Source organism: Balaenoptera acutorostrata, chromosome 6 (genome assembly GCF_949987535.1).
Source record: "Balaenoptera acutorostrata chromosome 6, mBalAcu1.1, whole genome shotgun sequence".
Classification (NCBI taxonomy): domain Eukaryota; kingdom Metazoa; phylum Chordata; class Mammalia; order Artiodactyla; family Balaenopteridae; genus Balaenoptera; species Balaenoptera acutorostrata.
This window is the reverse complement of record NC_080069.1, coordinates 10,522,304-10,543,603: the sequence shown is the minus strand read 5'-3', so window position 1 is coordinate 10,543,603 and position 21,300 is coordinate 10,522,304. Positions and strand designations below refer to the sequence as shown.

At 35.9% G+C, this 21,300-nt stretch overlaps 1 protein-coding gene and 1 pseudogene across 3 annotated transcripts in view; one reads left to right on the top strand and one right to left on the bottom strand.

Moving 5' to 3' along the window:
* FZD3 (frizzled class receptor 3) overlaps positions 1-12,188 on the top strand; it is a 106,505-nt gene extending 94,317 nt beyond the window's left edge. For all 3 annotated transcript variants that reach the window (XM_057548953.1, XM_057548954.1, XM_057548955.1), the window contains one exon: positions 1,714-12,188. In XM_057548953.1, the coding sequence (XP_057404936.1) occupies positions 1,714-1,927 (214 nt within the window). In that variant the 3' untranslated portion in view covers positions 1,928-12,188. The remainder of the gene's footprint in view (positions 1-1,713) is intronic.
* Positions 12,189-14,164: 1,976 nt separating this feature from the next.
* LOC103009760 (ubiquitin domain-containing protein 2-like) lies at positions 14,165-14,779 on the bottom strand (annotated as a pseudogene).
* Between the last annotated feature and the right edge of the window lie 6,521 nt (positions 14,780-21,300).

The following is a 21,300-nucleotide window of genomic DNA, read 5'->3' as shown; positions in this document are numbered from 1 at the left end:
CCTTGATATCATTCCTAGAACACTGCATCATATTTTGCTCTTTTTCATTTGCCATATTTGTTTGAAATAGATACTTATGAAGTCATTGAGAGGTGAAAGTTCTCCAAATTGGCTGGCAAATCATATTTGGAGAAATCTTTCACTCAGTTTAGGGCAATGATTATTATGTAAAATAATTAACTAGAATAACAGGCTTATTATGAAATATTTTCATTTGCAAACATTGTAATTATTTTACCAAAACTTGCAAACCAAAGTTAAAACCTTTGTGTTCTGAATGTGAATTCTTTTAATAAATAAGAATTAAATGCTCTTTTATCCATTCTGTTAACATGAGGAATTTAAAAAATATTTTAAATGTAGCTTTTTATTCTTAAATGTTCTTTTTTGCTTTATGCAAACTGGAAAAAAAGACATGCTTTCTTTCATAATTTTAAAGGACTTAATTTTTAAACTCTGTGATCTAATGAAAACATTATTTGACAAGCACTGCTATAATACTAGATCACCTCAGTAGTATATGAATAATCTTTAAAATCTTTAAATTTTACAAATGATTCATATTGAGCCATGAAATTTGTTATAATCATTAAATGAGGGAAATGATAAATTAATGCTTTTGACAGCCAGTAGGTCTTCAGCTGCTTGTGATTAGTTTTGATGACTATTTGAAAAAGGAATGGCCTGCTACCTTTTTATTTTTAGAAATACTACTTAAAATTTAATGTATTAAAATTATAAATTATTTTCAGTTGTTTTCTTTGATCTTTGTTATTCTAAATTAAATATTCTTTACAAAAAGTGTATAGTATGTTTGAATGTTAGTTTTCTTACCTCTGATGGGGGCTCAGTGAGTCAGAATTGCAACAAAAGAAAATTTAACAGCTCCCACTGCTGCCTTTCAAGGTAAGTAGAATGACAGAGAAGACAGCCTGCAATAAGCAATGTAGCCCAGTTGACATACTCAAAAGCTGTGTCTTGGGCTAGGGATAAGGAGAGAATTTGCTTTTGCAGGAATATGGGTTACAAAGTGTTAGGCGTCTGTTACTTGTGTATTTAAGTTGATGTAGCTTTTACAAAATAGCATTCTCACAGCCTGAAGCCCTAATGAAAAGTAATTAAGACCATTTACAGGTAGTTAATTCAGCTGTTAGCTGGGCTCTCTGGAAAGAAGCTGTCGGCACTTAGCTGTCATCATTGCTTGCCAATTCCCTCACCTTTTTTTTTTTTTTTAAGGTCACGGTAATTTCTCCTCTAATTTCATTTGCTTGCTTTTCCAATGCTACTCTTTTAGTAAAATTGGAGTTTGCTGTCCTACTGATTAGAACCATTCTTCTAAACTCCCTGGGACAATGCCATATTTCTTCTATTGCTGTTCTTCCTCTCCTGGAACCCACCTCATAACCCAAAACTTATTTGAATGAGAAAAGTATCCTTACTTAGCACAGCTCCAGATCAGTCAGCTCTGCTTAACTTCAGCTTCTGTCCTTTTGCAAAGCGTACCTTAATTCTGAGCCTAATTAGTAGATTTTCTCTCCCTTCTGTTTGGCCACTTGACTAATTCAAGAGTGTAAATCATCAAAAGTTGGTTGTTACTTTTTCACTTGTTAGTTTCCTAATTATTTCACTTGATGAGGTATTTTCATGAAAATGTTTAGTGTTATTTTCTAGTGTGTTCTGTGACCTACTTCAAAATAAACTCTCCTATATTAGGTACACTCCCTGCAGTTACAGAGGAATGGAGGAGAGACTACCTCATGGCAGCATGTCACGACTCACGGATCACTCCAGGCACAGTAGTTCCCATCGGCTCAATGAGCAGTCACGACATAGCAGCGTCAGAGACCTCAGTAATAATCCTATGACTCACATCACACATGGTACCAGCATGAATCGGGTTATTGAAGAAGATGGAACCAGTGCTTAAAGTGTCCTGAGATGGAAGACTTGGGTTGTTTGAAAAGCAGGTTTTCTTCTTTGCCTTTGCATGACTGATTGCCATGACTCACTGTTAGGATGCTTTCAGTCAGGTGCAGATTGTGTCCATTGAAAAGTAAATTTTCGCTTTTTATACTGCAACAAACTTGGAACATCAAGGCATCCACAATGCTAAGAATTATATCATCGCATAAATAATTCTTATTTCTGGGTTATGAAGAAGTAATTATTTGTCTGGTAAGCATTTTTATAAACCCGCTTGTTTTATATTTAGAAAAATCCTAAATGTGTGGTGACTGCTTTATAGTGAACTTTCATATAATATCAACTAGTTGTGAGATAACATTCTGGTAGTTCTGTTAATAAAACAAAGTTTCAGAATTAAAGAAATTTTCTATGCAAGGTTTATTTCTCAGATGAATAGTAGAACTTTGTAGTTTCCTTTCCACTAAGTGAAAAAGAACTGTGTTTTTAAACTGTAGGAGAATTTAATAAATCAGCAAGGGTATTTTAGCTAATAGAATATAAAATCAACAGAAGAATCTGATTAGTCTATTGAAGGCTCTTTTGAAATTCTATCAAAATAATCTTTATTCAGAGAAATACAGGAGCAGGATTAGCGACGGAGTAAAAGCGGAGATGGGCATTTTTCCCAGTAATTGTACTGTTTTTATTACTTTTGTAAATATTACTTTTACTGGCTGTGTTTTTATAACTTATCCATATGCATGATGGAAAATTTTTACTTTGTAGCCATGTTTTCCCATGTAGTAGTATTGATTCATAGAGAACTTCATGTTCAGATATGTTCTGTGAAAGCATGTAATAGAATAAGCATCACACATTATAAGGTTTTTGTGGTAACCATAATTACAAAATGGCAAAATGTTTCCCCTGTATTTGTTGTATTTTTCTACAGTGAGATGTGATCTTACCAAAGCCACCAGATCTTGGTATCCAGGCCCCTCCTATCAGTGAGTTGATTGTCTGCACTTGCATTGCCCAGTAGCCAATAGGCTACAGCTTTTGCCCCACACCCTTATTTTCAGATTCTGAATCATTCTTGTTTATATCTGAAATATATATAACCTAAGTCCAAAGAGGTGATTAATTCGGGGTATTTGAAAATCATTGTAGCTAAATGGAGCATGATTAGTCCTGCTGTGAAGTATCTTTTAATCTTAAAAATATCAACTCAAAAATGTTTGACATTTTGTCTTGTAAAATTTAAATAATTTATAATAAAGACTGTGAACTTTATTAGGCATGAAATTGATCGGAAAGGAAAGAAAAATTCTGGAAAATGCTGGATGTGTTTTATAGAAAAGTATATTTAAACAAGGGATCCTCAACCCTGACTACAGATAAGAATCACTTGGGGAACCTCTGATACCCGACACCTTCCTCTCATTCAGATGAGAACTGGTAGTTTTTTAAAAAGCTTTCCAGGTTCTAAATCTGCAACCTGGGTGCAAGGTGTTTTAAGCTGACTTGCCCCTGATGATGATGTGATGGCATCATGTTGTATCACGTGAAAATCTAGCTGGATTCAGTGTTATGCTTTTATATCATTACCTGATATACAACTGGAATTCTGGACCCCACTTCTAAGGATTCTTACTCATTAAGTCAAAGGTGATGGTAGGCCTTTAAAATCTGTAGTTGTAAAACAAAATACTACAGGTGATTGTTATGCTAGTATCCAAGAATCACACTTCAAAAAATATTCTAGACTCTAAAGAGGCCTGGCTTTGCCATATGCTAATTTTTGACCTTTAACAGGTCAAATTCTCTGAGCCTCAGTTCCCTTGTTTGTAAATGAAGACAGAAGATAAATACCTACCTCACAAAGTTGTCAAATAGGTATCAGATGGAAAATCATATGAAAGCTCTTTGAAAATGTTAAAGTGTTATGAACTATAAGGGATTAAGATTATTGAGGATTTAAGAGATTTGTTTGAGGGCTACTATAGTACATTCCTTGACACGTGTTTAATTCATGTGTACTTTTTCCTCTCCTTTAAAACAAAAAGTACCAAGAAATTAGGTGTTGACAGAAGCTTTCATCAGGCACAGAAGTCAGTTTTCTGATAATAATAATTTGTGTATCATGTTTTTTCTTTCAAAGTATGTATTTCTTAATATTTATTATTAATTCTTCTTAAGATATAGTTGAACATTTGGCTCAAATGCTTTACTTTTTCCTCCATCTTCATTGTCTTTTCCCTTGAAACTGGAATTAATACTCAAGACAAGTCGAGTCTGAATTCCCTCACATCTGACAGTTAGTAAACCTTTACTCTGAAAGCCAAACTTATAAAAACTCATTTATAAATAAATCAGTAATTCTTGAGGCTTTTGTCTGAGGATTTCCCCTGAGAACAGCATGAGAGACCAAAACAAACATTCAGACAGAAAAATAAGAAGTTAATATAGAAGGTACCAGTTTCAGCTCAAAGATGTTGTCATCCATCGCCATCTACATTATATTATCAATTGCCAAAATGTTAATTGATTTCTTTGTGGGCCAAGTATAGACAGTTAAGTGAACATCATTATGAAAATCTTAACTTTGTGCTTCCTGATTTTTATATATTCATTTGTATCTTCTCTACTAAACTGTTGATGTATTTGTAAAGGCTATATTGGCCTTTCAGTTACTTTCAGTATCTTAGTTTCGCTCCACAAAATTTACTTAATATTGTTAATCTATTGTTTTAAATAACCATATTTCATTTGGGTTGTGTTATTTATCAAACTAGTGCTCCAAATTAAGATTTTTTTCTTTAAAGAAACAGTTGAAGAACTATAGCAAAACAATTTCAAGTCTCAACTAGCTTAAACCAACATGAGCAAGTCTGGACAGCTTTCTTACCATATGTTTAATTTGTGTTGTGATTGGCATATGATAATGTTTAGTATTTTATTTGTTCAGTTGACAACTGAGAAAATAATAGTTCTCTCTAAAATGTTAATATATAACTGAAAGGTTTTTGAGAAGTACTCTGATTTCAGCAATATTGTATTGAATTTTTTCAGTGATTAAAGCAAACAATTCAAGACAATATTAAGCTCGAAACAGTAGCTAGTTTCAAAGAACAATTGATTAATAACTCAACAACTAGCAAAGGGCATAGTACATAGTAGGTTTTCAATAAATATTTAAATGAATGAATAACTCATGTTATGCAACTCACTTTCACTCTAGCAGTGAAGTCTCACTTCAAAGAAATTTGAAGAGTCTAAATTTAAACTAAGTGAAATGAAGTCTCTGCTTTACCAGAATAATATGCGGCAATTAGTAATATGTGAATTGCACCAAATAAAGTGTACTTCTCCTAGAGTAACAGTCCATATTACTATTTTAATTAAAGAAATATATATACAAACTTGTACCAACACTTTATATTAATTTTAAAAGGTGATAAGCAATTCTTAGAAGTAAGTATTTAGGTTCTTGTTGGTTTTATGTGAAGTTAGATCTTTGTGTAGTAGTTGGGTAAATGAATATTCAAGTAAACCTTGATTAATGATGATTTTCTAAAAGCTGTTTCTTAGAGCAGATTTATGAAAATTCTAAGAATCTCTTCAAATTAGAAAAATTTACTACATTTTAACCTACCTCATTAGTTTCTTTGTGATAATAGTTGGCAATAACTGAAGTTGTAACTGTATTGGTTTAGGCTATATCCCCATGAAATAAAAGGAACTACTTAAAATTTTTTGATAAAATAGTGGATCATTGGCTTGAGCTTAGAAAACATTAATATACCAAAGTTTCGCTATGATGATATTTATATTGCTTTTGACATGCCAAAGGTATATTTACATATTATCATACTTGGAATCAAAAGACCCATAATTATGATGTAAACTAGACAGCTCATTTAATTTCTCTTGGTCTCAATTTCTTTGATGTAAAATAAGGATAAGGTAATTTGGGGCCCCGAAACTTACCTCACTGGACATTGTGAGGATCAAATGAGATAACAGGAATTATAGTGCTCTTTAACCTGTAAGTTCCCCTGCTGATAGTATTTGTTTTTGTTAGAATTTTGGGGTTACAGAAAGCAAGGATAATGGTCTTCAGTGGTATTTAGCAGTAACAACAGAATAGGCAATTAGACCAGTATTCATTTGGTATAACCTTTAAATCAGCAATCCAATTAATCCTTTAAAAATGAGGTTCTTTTTCAAGAGTGGCTATGCCCTTAGATTGTATTGGTTCTTTATTATATGTTATACCAGAATATGCTTTCAAATTTTATATAGCTGAATTTGTAGGTCACTTTCATCAGAAATTTGGGGATCTCCATTATATGTTTTCTTTGATACAGAATGATATAACTACATTAGCTTGGTTTCAATGAAATTTATAAGAAAAATATAAAGAGAAGTGTAAGCCTTATTTTTCTTTCTTTGAGGACTTTCATGTGCCCAGTTCTTTCCAATTAAGAACAATTTTTAAAATGTGATTACTGTAACTTGTTGGTTTTCATCGTAGCAAAACTTTACATTTTAAGTGATAATATTATCTTGTTTGTATATTTGCATATATAATTTTTAAACCTGCATAAAGTAAGGATTTTTCCATTCTTTTCCACACATAAGCACACAAAAGAGCATTTTTATAGAACCTAGATTTACAAAGGAACTCATGATTCTTTTAAACTTCTTTTATGCCTTTTTTACAACTGATTAAAATAAGAAAAAGTGTTTATATTTAATTCAGCTATGTTTCTTGGTAGCTGTATGATTTTATACATTATTCTTATATCATTTTTATCTATTTTATATGAAAAAATTATGTTGACATCTCTTAATATTTTAATTCTCTTCCCTTCTTTTTTGTTCCAATTATATGAGTTTTGAGAAAGGAGGAGGAAGACTAAGCAACCTTTACCTTCCATCTGACTATAATTAGTCTCCTGGGTTTTTTTCTAATGTAAATTCTATATTTCTTTAATAGCCAAATTGATATAGGATTATAATTTTCTCTCAGGATCCAAAGTATTCTGAGAAAGAAAATGTTAAGGTCTATCCAAAACCAGCCATCTTTGGAGACATTCCTATTTGGTTGATTCATAAAGATTTAATATAATAAGTTATTAAGCATCTTTCTTATTCTGTGATCTCTAATTAGAAAGTAAAAATTTTGTTGCCATAAAGATAAAAGAAGGTAAATTTTCACTTATAGTTTAGTCAAATCCCATACCAGTACAACATTATTCCTATAAGTGAGAGTCGTTCAGTCTATTTAAATGTATTGAAGGTTGGTTTCCTTCACGGTATTTTTTTTTAATAATCACTTTTCTCAGAAAATCTATTATGTCCTTTCTTGGACATTTTCATTGGTATGATAGCATTGTTCATAATTTTTTTCTCATGTTATTGACCACTGTCACCAGTTTTTCCCGATCAAGAGAAACAAGTTTTTTACCTTGTAGTAATTTGGGTTTTGAAAATTGTGTTCCATTATTTTGGTAATTACCATTCACTAGTAACATTGGTATTTATAAGACAGTGATATTTTCAAGCTTGTTATTTTATCATATTTCCTGAAGTAGGGTGAACTACATTATCATTATTATTATTGTTATTATTATTATTATTGCCCTGGGGTTTTTGTTATATAAGTCAGCTTGTTTGTATTGCTAACTTGCAAGTATTTCTTTACCTGTGTTGACATGCTTACTGACATAAAAGAAAAAACTTTGGAGCTTAATAATTTCTTTTTTCTAAATTGGCAGATTTTTTTAATGCTTAGTAAAAATGCATTATGTTATTTTTAAATACCACAAAACTTTGTGTCAGAAGACCTGATTTCTAGTGTTGCCTCTGTTTTCAATGAGCTGTGTAACTTTGGAATTTTACCTCTTGGGACCTCAGTTTTCTCATCTGTAAATGAAAGGAACAAGGGGATTAGATCAGGAAGTGTCTCAAATTCCACCTGTCTCTGATTTGGTTATCCCTTGACTATTTCATAATCATTATCTACGCTTACTTTTATTCTTGTTATTCTTCCCATGAACTATATTTACGAGATCAGCCTGTACTGTTAATGCAAGTTATACTCAAATTAACAGGATTCAGATATGTTGCGAATTTTGTTTCCCATTCGTGATTTTAAGTAATTTTATTTTATTTTATGTTTTTCGGCCACACTGCGCGGCTTGTGGGATCTTAGTTCCCCGATCAGGGATTGAACCCGGGCCATGGCAGTGAAAGCGCCAAGTTCTAACCACTGGACCGCCAGGGAATTCCTGCTTTTAAGTAATTTTAAAGGAGGAAAGTTCTATTACAGATAATAAAAGTAAAAGAAAGGTTACAAATAATTGACATGACCTTTTTTTCTCCCAAGGGAAAAGTCTCCTAAAGAACCAGCATAAGCACCTTAAAATTGAGTTCGGAAAAAAATAACATGTAAAATTCTGTGATCTTTGTTCTCTTAAATATGAATGTAGCTATTTAGGCTAAACTTTTAACAAAATGTATTCAAGGTAAAATTAGTAAACAAAGCAGTGATAGCACTGGCCCATATAGCTAATTAAAAAGCTATTAGGTTTTACTGACATTAAAATGATTATAAAATGTAAAAGGAATTTAAGAGGAATGGATTGAAATTTTTCTGTTCAATAATTATTCTTAAGCTGTATTCTTAGATTTCATTGCATAAATATAGTTGCAAGATTGCCATGGGCAAGTGAATGTCCTGCTTTAAAATACTGTTAGAGATAAGTGTGATGTGTTATTTTTTATTTTTTTCTGGCTCTGCAGAAGATGTTTCTCTAAAGCCTCCTTCTGTAATAAAATGTGGAGATACCATTAGTTCCATCTCTCAGCAGAGTTCTCTTGTAGATTTAATTACATTCTCTGAGAACCAGGCCAAAGAAGGTTCCTGTTACTTTTAAAGATCATTGTCTTTCTTCTAATTGTCTTCATTAGCTCATATCAATCTCTTGAACCCTTGGTCTATAGATTTACAGTCTAGGTATTGGGTTTGGTGTCTGATGGGTAGAGAAGAATAATGGAAAGTTGATATAGGAAGGTGTACTGGTTTCTGGTGTGATTTCTTTGGCTGTACTTGATTCCTTGTCTTTGGTCAGTTCACTGGATCAGACAACTCTCCTGACTTCCAGAAATTAAATTAGATGCCCAGCTTCTCTCATTCAGACATGCCTGTATTACAATGTTATTTTAACTGCCTGTTAAAAACAACTTTATTTTCAGTTCTCTGTCTCTGCATGTTTTGATATTACATTTGTTAAGCTTGAGTCTGAGGTCTAAACATTTCATTGAGTATTTTCTGGGTTTTGATAATGGGATATTCTATAAGATAAAACAGATAATCCTAGGGTGATTTAATTTATATTTAAACATCCACTATTTTTCTATTTCTCTACCTACTTATCCCCTCCCCCAGTCTTGAAAAGGAAGTTTATGTCTTCCCTGTCTCCCTCCCTTAGTCCTGCCTCAGATAATTTTTCTTTGAACTACTCTTGTTGGCTGAAAGATTTAATATGAAATAATTCTATATATCTGAGACAAGATCAACACAGTAGTTCTTTACACTGAGCTGAGGTGTTTATGTACTTGAAAATATTGTGTTTTCTTTATATGTGAACTTAAAATTATTTTTTTAATCATGAAAAGGACTCTGATTTGAAAATATTAGTCTGGAAATTCTTGTCATCAGGTGCTATTTTTACCTTAGCTTGTGAATTATCATAGTAAATCTGAATTCTTTATCATTCATCTTTTTAAAAAGTTAATCTCTCTAAAATTATCCCATTTCACAGATCTTTAATACCAACTTAAAACAACTTTTCTGCTTTTATTTTGAGAAATGCCAAATTCTGTTTTCGAGAGTTTTATTTTTTCATTGCAGTTTAAATGTATTGCATGTGGGAAGGAGTGACTGCAGTTTAGAAATTTACTTTGGCATGATAAAGATAGCAACACCACAATCCCTTACTCCCAGTCCCAAAAAGAAAAGTTCATTTGACACTCAAAAGCTATTAAATTGTCTTATTTTTATTTGAAAGAGCTATGGAAACTGTTTCTTCTAATTTAAACTTTTTAAATTAGGAAAATACCAACTTCGCTGTATTTTAATCTGTTAGTGAATTGGGGATATTATTTATGTAAGTATATATGTCTACAATTTATTATAGTTAATAGTTATTTCACTTTCTGTAATATACGATACCTGAAGCTCACATTTATTTAATGTGAGGTGTTTTTTTTTGAGACTTTTTTTGTTTTGTCTTATTTTCTTAATGTTGTACAGTATTGTATATATTAGGTTATCACAGTCATCTCAGCAGAAAAGTCTTCCATAGATGGACTGTTCTTTCTGAGAATCAGCCCAAGGGGATTCATATTACATGGTCATAGTTGGATAGTATTATTCTGAGCTGTGTGAAGTTGCTGGTTTTGTTGATCAAATGTTAACAATTTCATAATATATATTCAAGAAACAACCAAACAAAGATCCTTTAGAACAGATGTAAGGACTTCCCATTTCAACTCTTTTAATCAACCTACCAGAGGCTTTATGAAAGAGACTCAAACTACAGATAACCATAGGTCTATCAAGAAAATTCTGCTTTGTTTTGCTGTTAAATTGCCCAGTTTTCAAAGATGTTTAATCAAAATGACTTCAGTAATTGAAGCAAATATCTTTTGGGAATACATAAGTTACATACGCCTTTCATTAAATCTGTATGTAGTTTTTAAGCTTTCATTACTGAAATATTGTTATACATCTAAATATCATTTAGAGGCAAAATAACTCCCCTCCCCACCCAATATCTAATATGGACTCAAATTTTGCCAGCTATAGAATTTTATCTTCTTGATAGGCATTCTAAAATAATACTATTATGTTATGTAGTCAACAAATTTGCCTTAAAGTGCCATTTAAAGATTTTCTTTATGCATATGTTTCAGGTTGTAAGAATTAAAATATATGAGTATAAAAAAGCATATAAAATTAAGGAGCTCCTACACAGGAAATCCCCAATTTTAAGTAGAGCTATGTTCTAAAAGGTTGCAGATTGCATTGTTCCAAAGTCATACTACATCTCCTCATATAAATAATATTTTTGTGAATAAGAAGGGTAACAGATAGCCAACAAGAGCTGACCTAGTGCACTCCAGTATTAATCTAGGGGTCTTGGTTTGGAATAAAGTGTTAGTGACTATAGCCCTTTCACCTCTCTTAAAAACAAACAAATACATTGTTGTTAGCACAGATTACTATCAGTTAGTAGAATATTAAGCTTTAAAAGTGGAAATAATTTAGTGTTGGTGGAACTGTTTTGAGACAGGAGATATCATTTAAATGACCTAACTTGGGAATCTGCTCCTCTTTCCCTGAACCCATGTGATGACTGAAAGTGCTGTATATTTTCAGTGACCTTGAAGAAAGGAGCTAGTCATTTCTTTTTTATGCGTCATATGAAGTCGGGGCCTTGCTGATCTCATGTTTTTCAGTTCAAAGGCTGTGTCAGGAACATCCTAGATATCCTTCACCCATGCTCTTCTAAGGCTGTCTGTGTTTCAGGCTCTGTCTACCCTACCTTCAACTAGGCCTGTCTTCCAGCTCTGCTCCTTGATGTTAAATTTACAGATGGGCACTGTCCATTCTTGTTTTAAAAAAAAGTCTTTCCTCATTTTACTGTTATCAGCAATGACCACCACCTTCTCTTTTTTTCAAGAGATATAAAGGTAGAAAGGATATTCCTTTTTCATTATTTTCAAAAACTATTATTCTTAAACAGCTGGCACTTAGCAATTTAGTTTTCAAACCCTAATCTGAATTAAGTTGATGAGGTGATCCTAAAATTGATTCTAAAATTTTAATCTTGCTTTATCATATAAACATCTAGTTAGAAACTGTTTATGCTAATAAAGACTTGTATTTTGTGGCATTAGTTCTTCATGTTTCTTTTTTATGTATTTAAAATCGTTCATTCTTTTCCAGATGAGTGGAGAAGTTACTGTTGAGCTCTGTATAGGACAAGTGCGCTTGATTAGAGCATGAAATGTACTTTCACATTAGCTGGATGTGCTTTGCACTCTGCTCTTGTAGATTTATTTTGTTTACAGTAGACTGATGTCAGTTTTTGTAAATGTTTTTACTTAGCACTTTAACTGTGAGTGTATAAACTGATTTTAAATGTAGTGGTTGTATATTTTGGTTATAAATTGGAAATTTGTAATAAAACTAAATGATTTGTTCTGTATTTTGTCATTAGTACCTGAGTATAGTTTTCTACCTCATCTTCTAGACTCTATTTAACATATTACACTGCTATTTTTATTTTTTATTTTCCTTTATTATATCACCAAATTTACTTAAGAAAAATAGATTTGAACACTTTTTTTCCTCCAGTTGACAACCTTTGAGAGATGTTGCTGTTCAGTGTGGCACACAAATTAATAAGGAAACATTGTGATGACGGGGCATTATATTGAAATACCCTCGCATACCTCCACCTCCATGTATAAAAATACTCCTTTGGAATTAACGCTGTTGTCGCCTCTTGAATTTAGATTCAGTTGTCAGTAAACCTAAATTAAATGTAGCCACAATCTTTAAAATGATTGCATAAAAAAGAGAAGTAGTTAAAGCTCTCAGAAACATGATATGTTACAATTATAGATATGTGTAATCAGGCTATAGGAAATGCAATACTATTTTAAACATTACATTTAAACTAAATAGCAGTTTCATTTTGCCATTAAAATTAATAATGGTGCTTCACATCCAAAATAGGTGTGGAGGTTTGATTATTTCTCATTTGAGAACAACGTAAATGCCTTCTTGCCTCTACTTTTCCATCTCATGGATTCTCAGGGGTTCAGAGGTCATGTGGGAGCCCCCTTCTCACTTATGGAACCAGCTTTGAAAAGACTCCAAATTAAATGTAATCCTTGGCAGCTTTATTCCAGTCCTAGTACAGAAGAATCAGGCTATCTCACCAAATTTTTCGTCCTCTGATAAAATCTGCAGATGCTTCTTAATTTGCCTCTTTGCTAGGAAAGATGAGAGAGGAAAATTCTCATCCATCACAACTGTAGGTAACAGTGAACTATGGAAAGCACTAAGGTATAAAGCAACGTATCATCATTTGGTCTCACTGCCGATGTTTAAATGATGTCAGTAAATCTTTCACACTAGCAAATTATAAGTTGAAATTTTTTCTAAAAGATTGAAGGTAGCCACAATTCTCCCAGGCACAGATAGAATGGGTTTTCCTTACACCCTTCCTGCAAATTGGGGGAGAAGAGATCATTACTTTATTATCCTACAGTGGGAACAGCTGTACTTGATTCTTTGCATTCCCTGGCCTTGTATCCACGCGTTTGGGGGTACAGTTAGCTCTGAAAAGTTCTAAACAGAGTAGGTAGATCAATGAAGGTATTACATAGTAGTGACCTTCTAAGCCTGGATATGAAACAGCTTCATTATATAGACATTTCAAAATATCTATGCAGCAAGAGGAAAATAGACTTTTCAACCAAGTATCAGTTGGAAGTCAGAGATCTGAATGCACTGACTAAATTATTGCCTAGTGTTCCAGAAAGGTGCCTGCCACCAACGTGCTGGAAGGCACCAAAATTTAGTGTGAGTGTAAATAAGGAGCTCAACATATGGGGATAGGGAAAGCAATACTGAAACACAATTTGCTGGTCTCTACTCCTTTATGGCTAAATATTAATCAAGCAAGGAATTAAGACCAGAAAAGAAGCGAACCTCAAGTACTGCTCCTTTCAGTTTCCATTTTAAAAAGCTCAAGTTTTATAACTGTTAATTGATGATTTCCAGAAGTTTGATTTATTTTTTAAGAATTCTGTATTTACAGGTGCTTGGTGTGCTGTTCTTCATGAATGCAGTGTTCTATTTACAGTCCAAATCATTTACAGCCATTACATAGTTGTTGGGTATTTTAAAATAAATGGTTATCTATTTCTTAACTGCCTCTCGAATTAGAAACTGTAATTACATGAGTCTCAAAGGCTGGCTCTTTATGTTTTATTAATTATTTTTGTTGGTCTCCATCACAGATGGAATTTTTCACTGGTAATTCCTCAGAACTAAATCCATTCATATGGAATTCAGAGCAGTGAAAATAAATTTCACACCGTAGAGTAGGAAATGATAACGACAGCAATAAAAAGGAGCAGGAGGGATCTGGGGACAGCCAACAGGACCAGTTCAGTTCTCAACTGGTGTTGGGTTTTGCAAAGGTTGGCTCATTATAACCTGTACAACATAGTCCTTTGCGATCTTCAGGTCTTCCAACTCCATTTTGTCAGTGAGAGGTCTGCCAGAAAAGAACCACCGCTGACTACCCAGTTCCACTCCTGCTTGCACGTACCCGCCTCTTCATGGGGTACAGTGTGTCTGTGCCGTGGACCACAGGGTTGAGTCCCTGCTGGTGGAACGGCGCAGACGGAGCTGAGATTCATACCCAGAATTGGGTGGTGGCTCAGGAATATCCCGAGTCTCTATGTTGCTCTTTACCTCTATCACGTTGATCGGTAGTGCCACGCAATAGACTGGAAGCTGATGCCTAGTCCCCAGTTCATCATAGCACTCTGTAAGCGCACCATGTGGTAACGTTACGTTCGCACCGTCAGTGATTGCCTGTGCCAGGTCATGATCGTTGCTTTCAGAAGCATGTGCTGCAGCCTTCAAGGCATCCCAAATCTCTTTACAGCCTTCAAAAGCTGGTGCAGTATCCCAAAATTCATCTCTCTTGCTGAGCAGTTGTCCATCTGTCATGGGATAATCGCTTTTCCATTTGGGTTTCTCCTTTTTCAAAGGCTGGTCACGACCTGAAGCGACTCAGTCCCAGGGCCGCCTGCCCGACAGGCCTGGCCCCCACGCCGCCCTCACCTCTGGCTCGGCCCCGCCAGACCAGGGCTGGCCCATCCCCGGCGGGTCGCAGAGCCCGCTTCACCCCCTCACAGCCCAGCACACCCGCGTCCAGGCGTCGCAGCCTGTCCGCCAGGCCCCATCAGCCCCCGCCCCTACGCTGCTATTTTTAAATTAGGTTTCATATTTTATGTTCTTCTAATTACTAATTTTTTCATTCGTAATAACAGGACCCACACTAATCTGGAATATAGAAATATATAAACACACCATTCTGTATTATATATCACACTTATCTTGTTGATATAGATGAGTCCCATCTCTGTTCATTATTATATCCTCAATATATACCACCACTAGGCACATAACGGGAAAAAATGAATACATTAAAGTATCTGTATCAATTTCCCAATAGAAAATCCTACCCACGTAAGCAAATTAGTTGTTTTTTTTTTTTTTCACACACAGGACAGCAGATCAGGATTTAAACTGCTATTAGAGATTTTTTGCCTAGATCGTACAGTCTTTAGTTGGAAGGGACCTTAGAAATCATAAGGTCCAACTTCCAACCCAGTGCAAAAATCCTTCAGCACCATCTTTTATAAGCCTCGGCTTGAATGATTTCAGTAAAAGGCCTTACTACTCTGTAAGGCCTTCCATGTCATTTTGAAGTCAGCCAACAACCAAAATGATCAAGGAAATTAACACTCCCCAAAAGTCTTCCTAAAGGAACTGCTGACATCTTCATTTTAGCCCTGTGAGATCCATGTCAGACTTACAGAAGATAATAAGTTTGTGTTGCTTAAGCCCCTAAATTCAGGGTAATTTGTTAGAGCAGCAACAGAAGACTAATATATTCAGCCTCACACTTGGACATCTGCAAAGTGTAAGCAATGAACAAGTGAGTAATGGAAAATGGCCCAAGGAGTCCATTAGGGACCAGAAACGTTTCAGAGAGCTGGCCAGTTGCCATGGAACAGACAGCTGAGGTGGCTGGGATAGGTTGGAGGTACTGAGATTAATAAAAGCAATCAGTCTCTGGTGCCCTTCTTCCAATTTTATTCTTCATTTATTTTCACCATTATTTTCCAGTTGTCTTTTTATTCCCATTTCTCCTTTTATCCTCTCTTCCATCCTACTTTCCTCCTCTTTTAAACACTGCTCTTCATTTTTCTCTGCTAATCAAGCATATGTTTTTATCAACCCCACACTCCCACCAGCGTACCCACCCATTTGTCAGAAGGAGATGATGAGCAGAACATGAGAGGAGCCTCGGGAGAATGTCGAGATTTTCAGGTGTGCCAAGAACTAAAAAGGTAAGGAACGCAGCTTTACCACCTGGTCTCTGGGTACTCCGGAGCACCACATGCACTCACAAAAGAGCGTTATATACAAATCCATTTATTTAAAAAAAGAAATCAACACAAAACTAAGCAGGCACTCAAAAGTATTTTGAAAATAGCAAAAGGTTTTTGCTAAGGTACTGATTAGTCACTATCTTCTATTTTGCTGCTGAAAAATTATGTTGAGCCCTTTTCACTACCTCTTAGCGCAAAACTAAAGGCCCTAAGGGGCTAATGGAAAGTCTTCATCAACTTCAAATAATATTAGGTGAGCTACTGAACAATAATAAATACAACAGAAGCATTTAAACACTTCACATGAAGTGAATCAATGAAGCATGTACAGTTTTATTTTAAGAATTTTTTGGCACCGGATTTGCTAGAAAAGTGTTTGCTGAATACGGGGACTAGATCCATGACTAATATCTATACGCAAGCTTCCGGCTTCCCACAAGTCCTGGTGGCTGCAAGGGCAGACGAAGGGACATTGTTCTCTGGCAACAGGTTGGGCTTTGGTTGAGCCAGTTTAAGGGAACTGTTGGTAAGAATCCTGAGGACAGGGGTAATACCTGTGCCCTTAGCCATCAATATAGTAGATTCCAAATGAACCCTTACCACAAAGCAAGGAGAGATTCCCTTAATGATAAGCATTTCTGAAAATTCCAAAGATTATGTGGGCCATGTGGCTGCCAGAAATTGGCTTGTTTCTGGAGCCATTGCTGCAGCACTAAAATTGGTCAGCAAATTCAGAGGAGAACAAACTACACCTTTAATCCAGAAGTCCTTTTCTTCCTCTCTTTTGTCCTATCCATTGGTAGGAGTTCTTTGGCAGAGACATGGCATATTTAACTATAAACTTGTTTTAGCTGTCACAGTTTTAGTTGTTTTTCCAGAGCCGAGGGTTATATTCATATTGTTTTTCTTGTCTGTTGATGAAAGTAATTTTAGAAAATGGTCTTTCAAGTCTCTGTGACCATTCATTAGCCTGAATTAATTCATTCATTTATTCAGTAAACACTCATTTGTCTACCTACTCCTTACCAGGTAGTGAGTAAGACCCTAGGAATTCAAAGAAGAAAATGTCATGATTTATACTCCTGTAAAGTTCACACTCTAGTAAGGAGATAAGGTTTTCACCACATGAGGACCGTAATACTGATGTGTTCAAAGTGTTATTTGAGCACAAATGTGGAAGAAGTTACTTCTGCCACAAAGACTGGGCGTTCAGAGAACTTTATAGAGTATGAAAGATCCAATCGATAGGAATTTATTAATCACCTATTAATTGCTGAGGTTATGGCAGGGAGCAAAACAGGCAGTTCTGTTTTAGTTCTATAATCAAAATTTTGAATCTAAAGGGGGGAGGCAGACAATAAATAAGTAAAGACATTAATGGATTAATTTCAGATAGTAATAAGTGTTATAAGACTAAGACTGTCCTGGAGGGAGAGGCTTAAAGGTCTTGGTTAAGAATATGGATTTTGTTCAAAGTGCAAAAGAGTGCCATTGAAGCATTTTAATTAAGTGATTAACATGACCTAATTTTCCTTTTTAAAAAATTATTCTGGGCTTCCCTGGTGGCGCAGTGGTTGAGCGTCTGCCTGTCAATTCAGGGCATGCGAGTTCGAGCCCTGGTCTGGGAAGATCCACATGCCACGGAGCAACTGGGCCCGTGAGCCACAATTGCTGAGCCTGCGCGTCTGGAGCCTGTGCTCCGCAACAAGAGAGGCCGCGATGGTGAGATGGCCCGCGCACCGCGATGAAGAGTGGCCCCCGCTTGCCGCAGCTGGAGAAAGCCCTCGCACAGAAACGAAGACCCCACACAGCCAAAAATAAATAAATAAAAATTTTAAAAAAAAAAAAATTATTCTGGTAGCTCTATGAAGGTGGATTATGAAAATCAAGAATGCACACAGGGGGGCTTCCCTGGTGGCGCAGTGGTTGAGGGTCTGCCTGCTAATGCAGGGGACACGGGTTCGAGCCCTGGTCTGGGAGGATCCCACATGCCGCGGAGCAGCTGGGCCCGTGAGCCACAATTGCTGAGCCTGCGCGTCTGGAGCCTGTGCCCCGCGACGGGAGGGGCCGCGATAGAGAAAGGCCCGCGCACCGCGATGAAGAGCGGTCCCCGCACCGCGATGAAGAGTGGCCCCCGCTTGCCGCAACTGGAGAAAGCCCTCGCACGAACCGAAGACCCAACACAGCCAAAAATAAATAAATAAATAAATAAATAAATAAGAAAATCCTTTAAAAAAAAAAAAAAAAAGAATGCACACAGGGAAACCAATAAAAAAGGAATTGCATTAGTACACGTTAGAGATAATGATGACTAGGACTCAGATGGTAGTTGTAGAGATGGACAGAAAAGGGAAGATTCAGGATGTCTTAAACATTGGATGTGATAGTAGAGGAAAAGGGGACGATGAAAGATGACTCTTAGTTCTTTGGCTATAGCAGTGAGGTGGAGTAGGGGCCACTTCCTAAGGTGGAGAAAACTGGAGGAAGAATACATGCTGAAGGGGAAAATCAAGAGCTCTGTTTTGGACAGGTTAGGTTTAAAGTGACTATTAGTTATCCAAGTGAAGATGCCAAGTAAGCAGTTGGATATAAGTCTAGAGCTCAGGTTGAGATTTTGGCCTGAGATAGAAATGTGAGAGTCATCAAGATATAGGTAGGATTTAAAGCCATCAGTTTATATGAGATCACCTTGGAGAAGACTGGATAGAGAGGAGAAGTTGTGTGGAAGACAAAAGGTCAGGAAAGGAGACTGAGAAGGAGAAGCCAGTGAGATAAGAATATCCAGGGAACGTGTTAGAGAAGCCAGGAGAGAAGTGCTTTATAAAGGAGGGAGTCGTTAAACCAGTCAAATGATGCTTAAAGATCAAATAAGATGATGATGGAGGAAGATCATTTGACTTGACAACGTGGAGCTTATTGAAAAGAACAACTTAAATAGAGTGGGAGGGGGGCCAGCATGGAGTGGATTGAAGAGAAAATGGGGAACTTACATTTCCAGCAGTTGGAAGATTAGGTACTTTCAATGACCCTCCCAATGTAAGCAGTTAAAATGCTGGATTATATATTAAAATCACCTTTGTGTTTGTATTGCTGAACTGGCATGATCTTACCAACAAAAGTCAAAAACAAAGTGAAAGCAAGAAACATTGGCGATAAAGCAGCACCAATACCAGCTTCTGCTCTAAGAGTTTTTTTTGCTGAGCCCTGGAGACAACACCATATTTGGGGGACAAGAGACTAACCCTAAGGTCAACATCAGTTGGAGAATGTAATAGATCTCTGCATAAAGCTGGGACTTCAATGGGTTATACCTTCAATGTAAAGCAGAAGGAAGAAAAGAAAGTCACCCAGAACAGGACATCAAAGAAATTTGAATTCAAAGTTAGCATTGGTTGGCAGGAGTATGGTGGAATTTCCCCCTGAGAATGTGTAAAGGCCCTCATGCACATTTTTTGGTCCAAATATACACTGTGTGTGATCTGAACCTTACGCCAAGAATATAACTCAAAGGGTTCTGGATTGCTTGTTACTTCAGGCAGTTGTCAGAAGCAAATGCACATCTTCTTGGATGAGGAAAGCAATTTTAATTTAGGTGCCAAGGAATTTCCACAGAGAAATTTCCAAGGGAAAGGAGCAGTTCATAGTCAAAACTAGCAAAACACACAAAAAAGAACAAGACATCCCAAGTGACAGCCTATTCTCCAAAGGCTTAAGATGTTAGAGTCACCACACAATATAAAATAACAATTTAACATGTTTAAAGAAATTAAAGAAGGTATTGGGCATATAACACGATACTATGAAAAGTGACTAGGCAGATTTGAAAAAAGAAACCTAGTTGAATTTCTAGATATGGATGATTTAATAATAAAAATTAGAAACAACAGATTAAGCACAACTGATGAAAGACTACTGAACTAAAATATATGTGGTGATTTTTTTTAAATTTATTTTTTATTTTTAAAATTATTATTTTTGGCCGCGCCGTGCGGCATGTGGGATCTTAGTTCCCCAACCAGGGATGGAACCCGTGCCCCTCTGCATTGGAAGCGCAGAGTCTTAACCACTGGACCGCCAGGGAAGCCCTGTGGTGATTTTTAAATGTCCAGAATTCTTTGATATTCTTCCTTTCAAGAGGTGGAGTTTAATTCTCCTTTCCTTAAGTATAGATCGGACTTAGTGATATGCTTCTAACAAATTGAATAAAGCAGAAGTGAAGGTGTGTGATTTGGGGACTGGGTCCTAAAAGACACTGTGCTTTCGTGCTGCTGCTTTCCCGCCCTCTTAGACCCCTGGCTTGGAGAAGCCAGCTGCTCTGTCAGGAGAACATCCCGGCAGCCTGCTGGGAGGCCCTGTGGGGCGGGACAGAGGCCTCCTGAGTGAGCCCTCTTGGAAGCAGCTCGCCAGCCCTAATCCTGCCCTCATTTGATTACAGCCCCAGGGGCAGCTTGACTGCCACCTTGTGAGAGGCACTGAGCGAAAACCACCCAACTAAGTCACTCCTGGATTCCTGACCCCCAGAAACTGTGTGAAGTAATAAATGTTTGTTGCTTTAAGCTGCTAGGTTTTGGGCTAATTTGTTATGCAGCAATAAATAATACAAGATTAATTTGAAGAAATTACCCTAAAGGCAGCACAGAGAAAGAAAGAGATAGAAAATATGAAATGAGATTAATCAACATTCCGGAAAGAATAATGGGAACAAAGAAATATTTGAAGTGTTAATTGCTAGGAAATTTCTAGAATTGTTGAAAGACAATAATCATTAGGTCCATGGAGCCCAGCGAATCCTAAGATGAATACTTTTTTTTTTTAACAGCACTTAGACATCTCATAGGAAAACTGATGAATACCAAAGGGGAAAAAATCTTAAAGCAGCCAGAGAGGGGAAAGATCGATCTCAAAGGAATGGCGATTACACTGAAAGCTGATTTCTCTATAGCAATAATGGAAGTCAGAAGCCAGGACCATATCTTAATTTACTGAGAGCAAAATAACTGTAAACCAAGAATTATCAACCAGCAAAACTATCTCTCAAGAATGAGGTTAAAGTAGAAGTTTCTGGGTTGGTGAACACATAGAGATTTGGGGAGAGTTGATCTCGGGTGGTCTCAG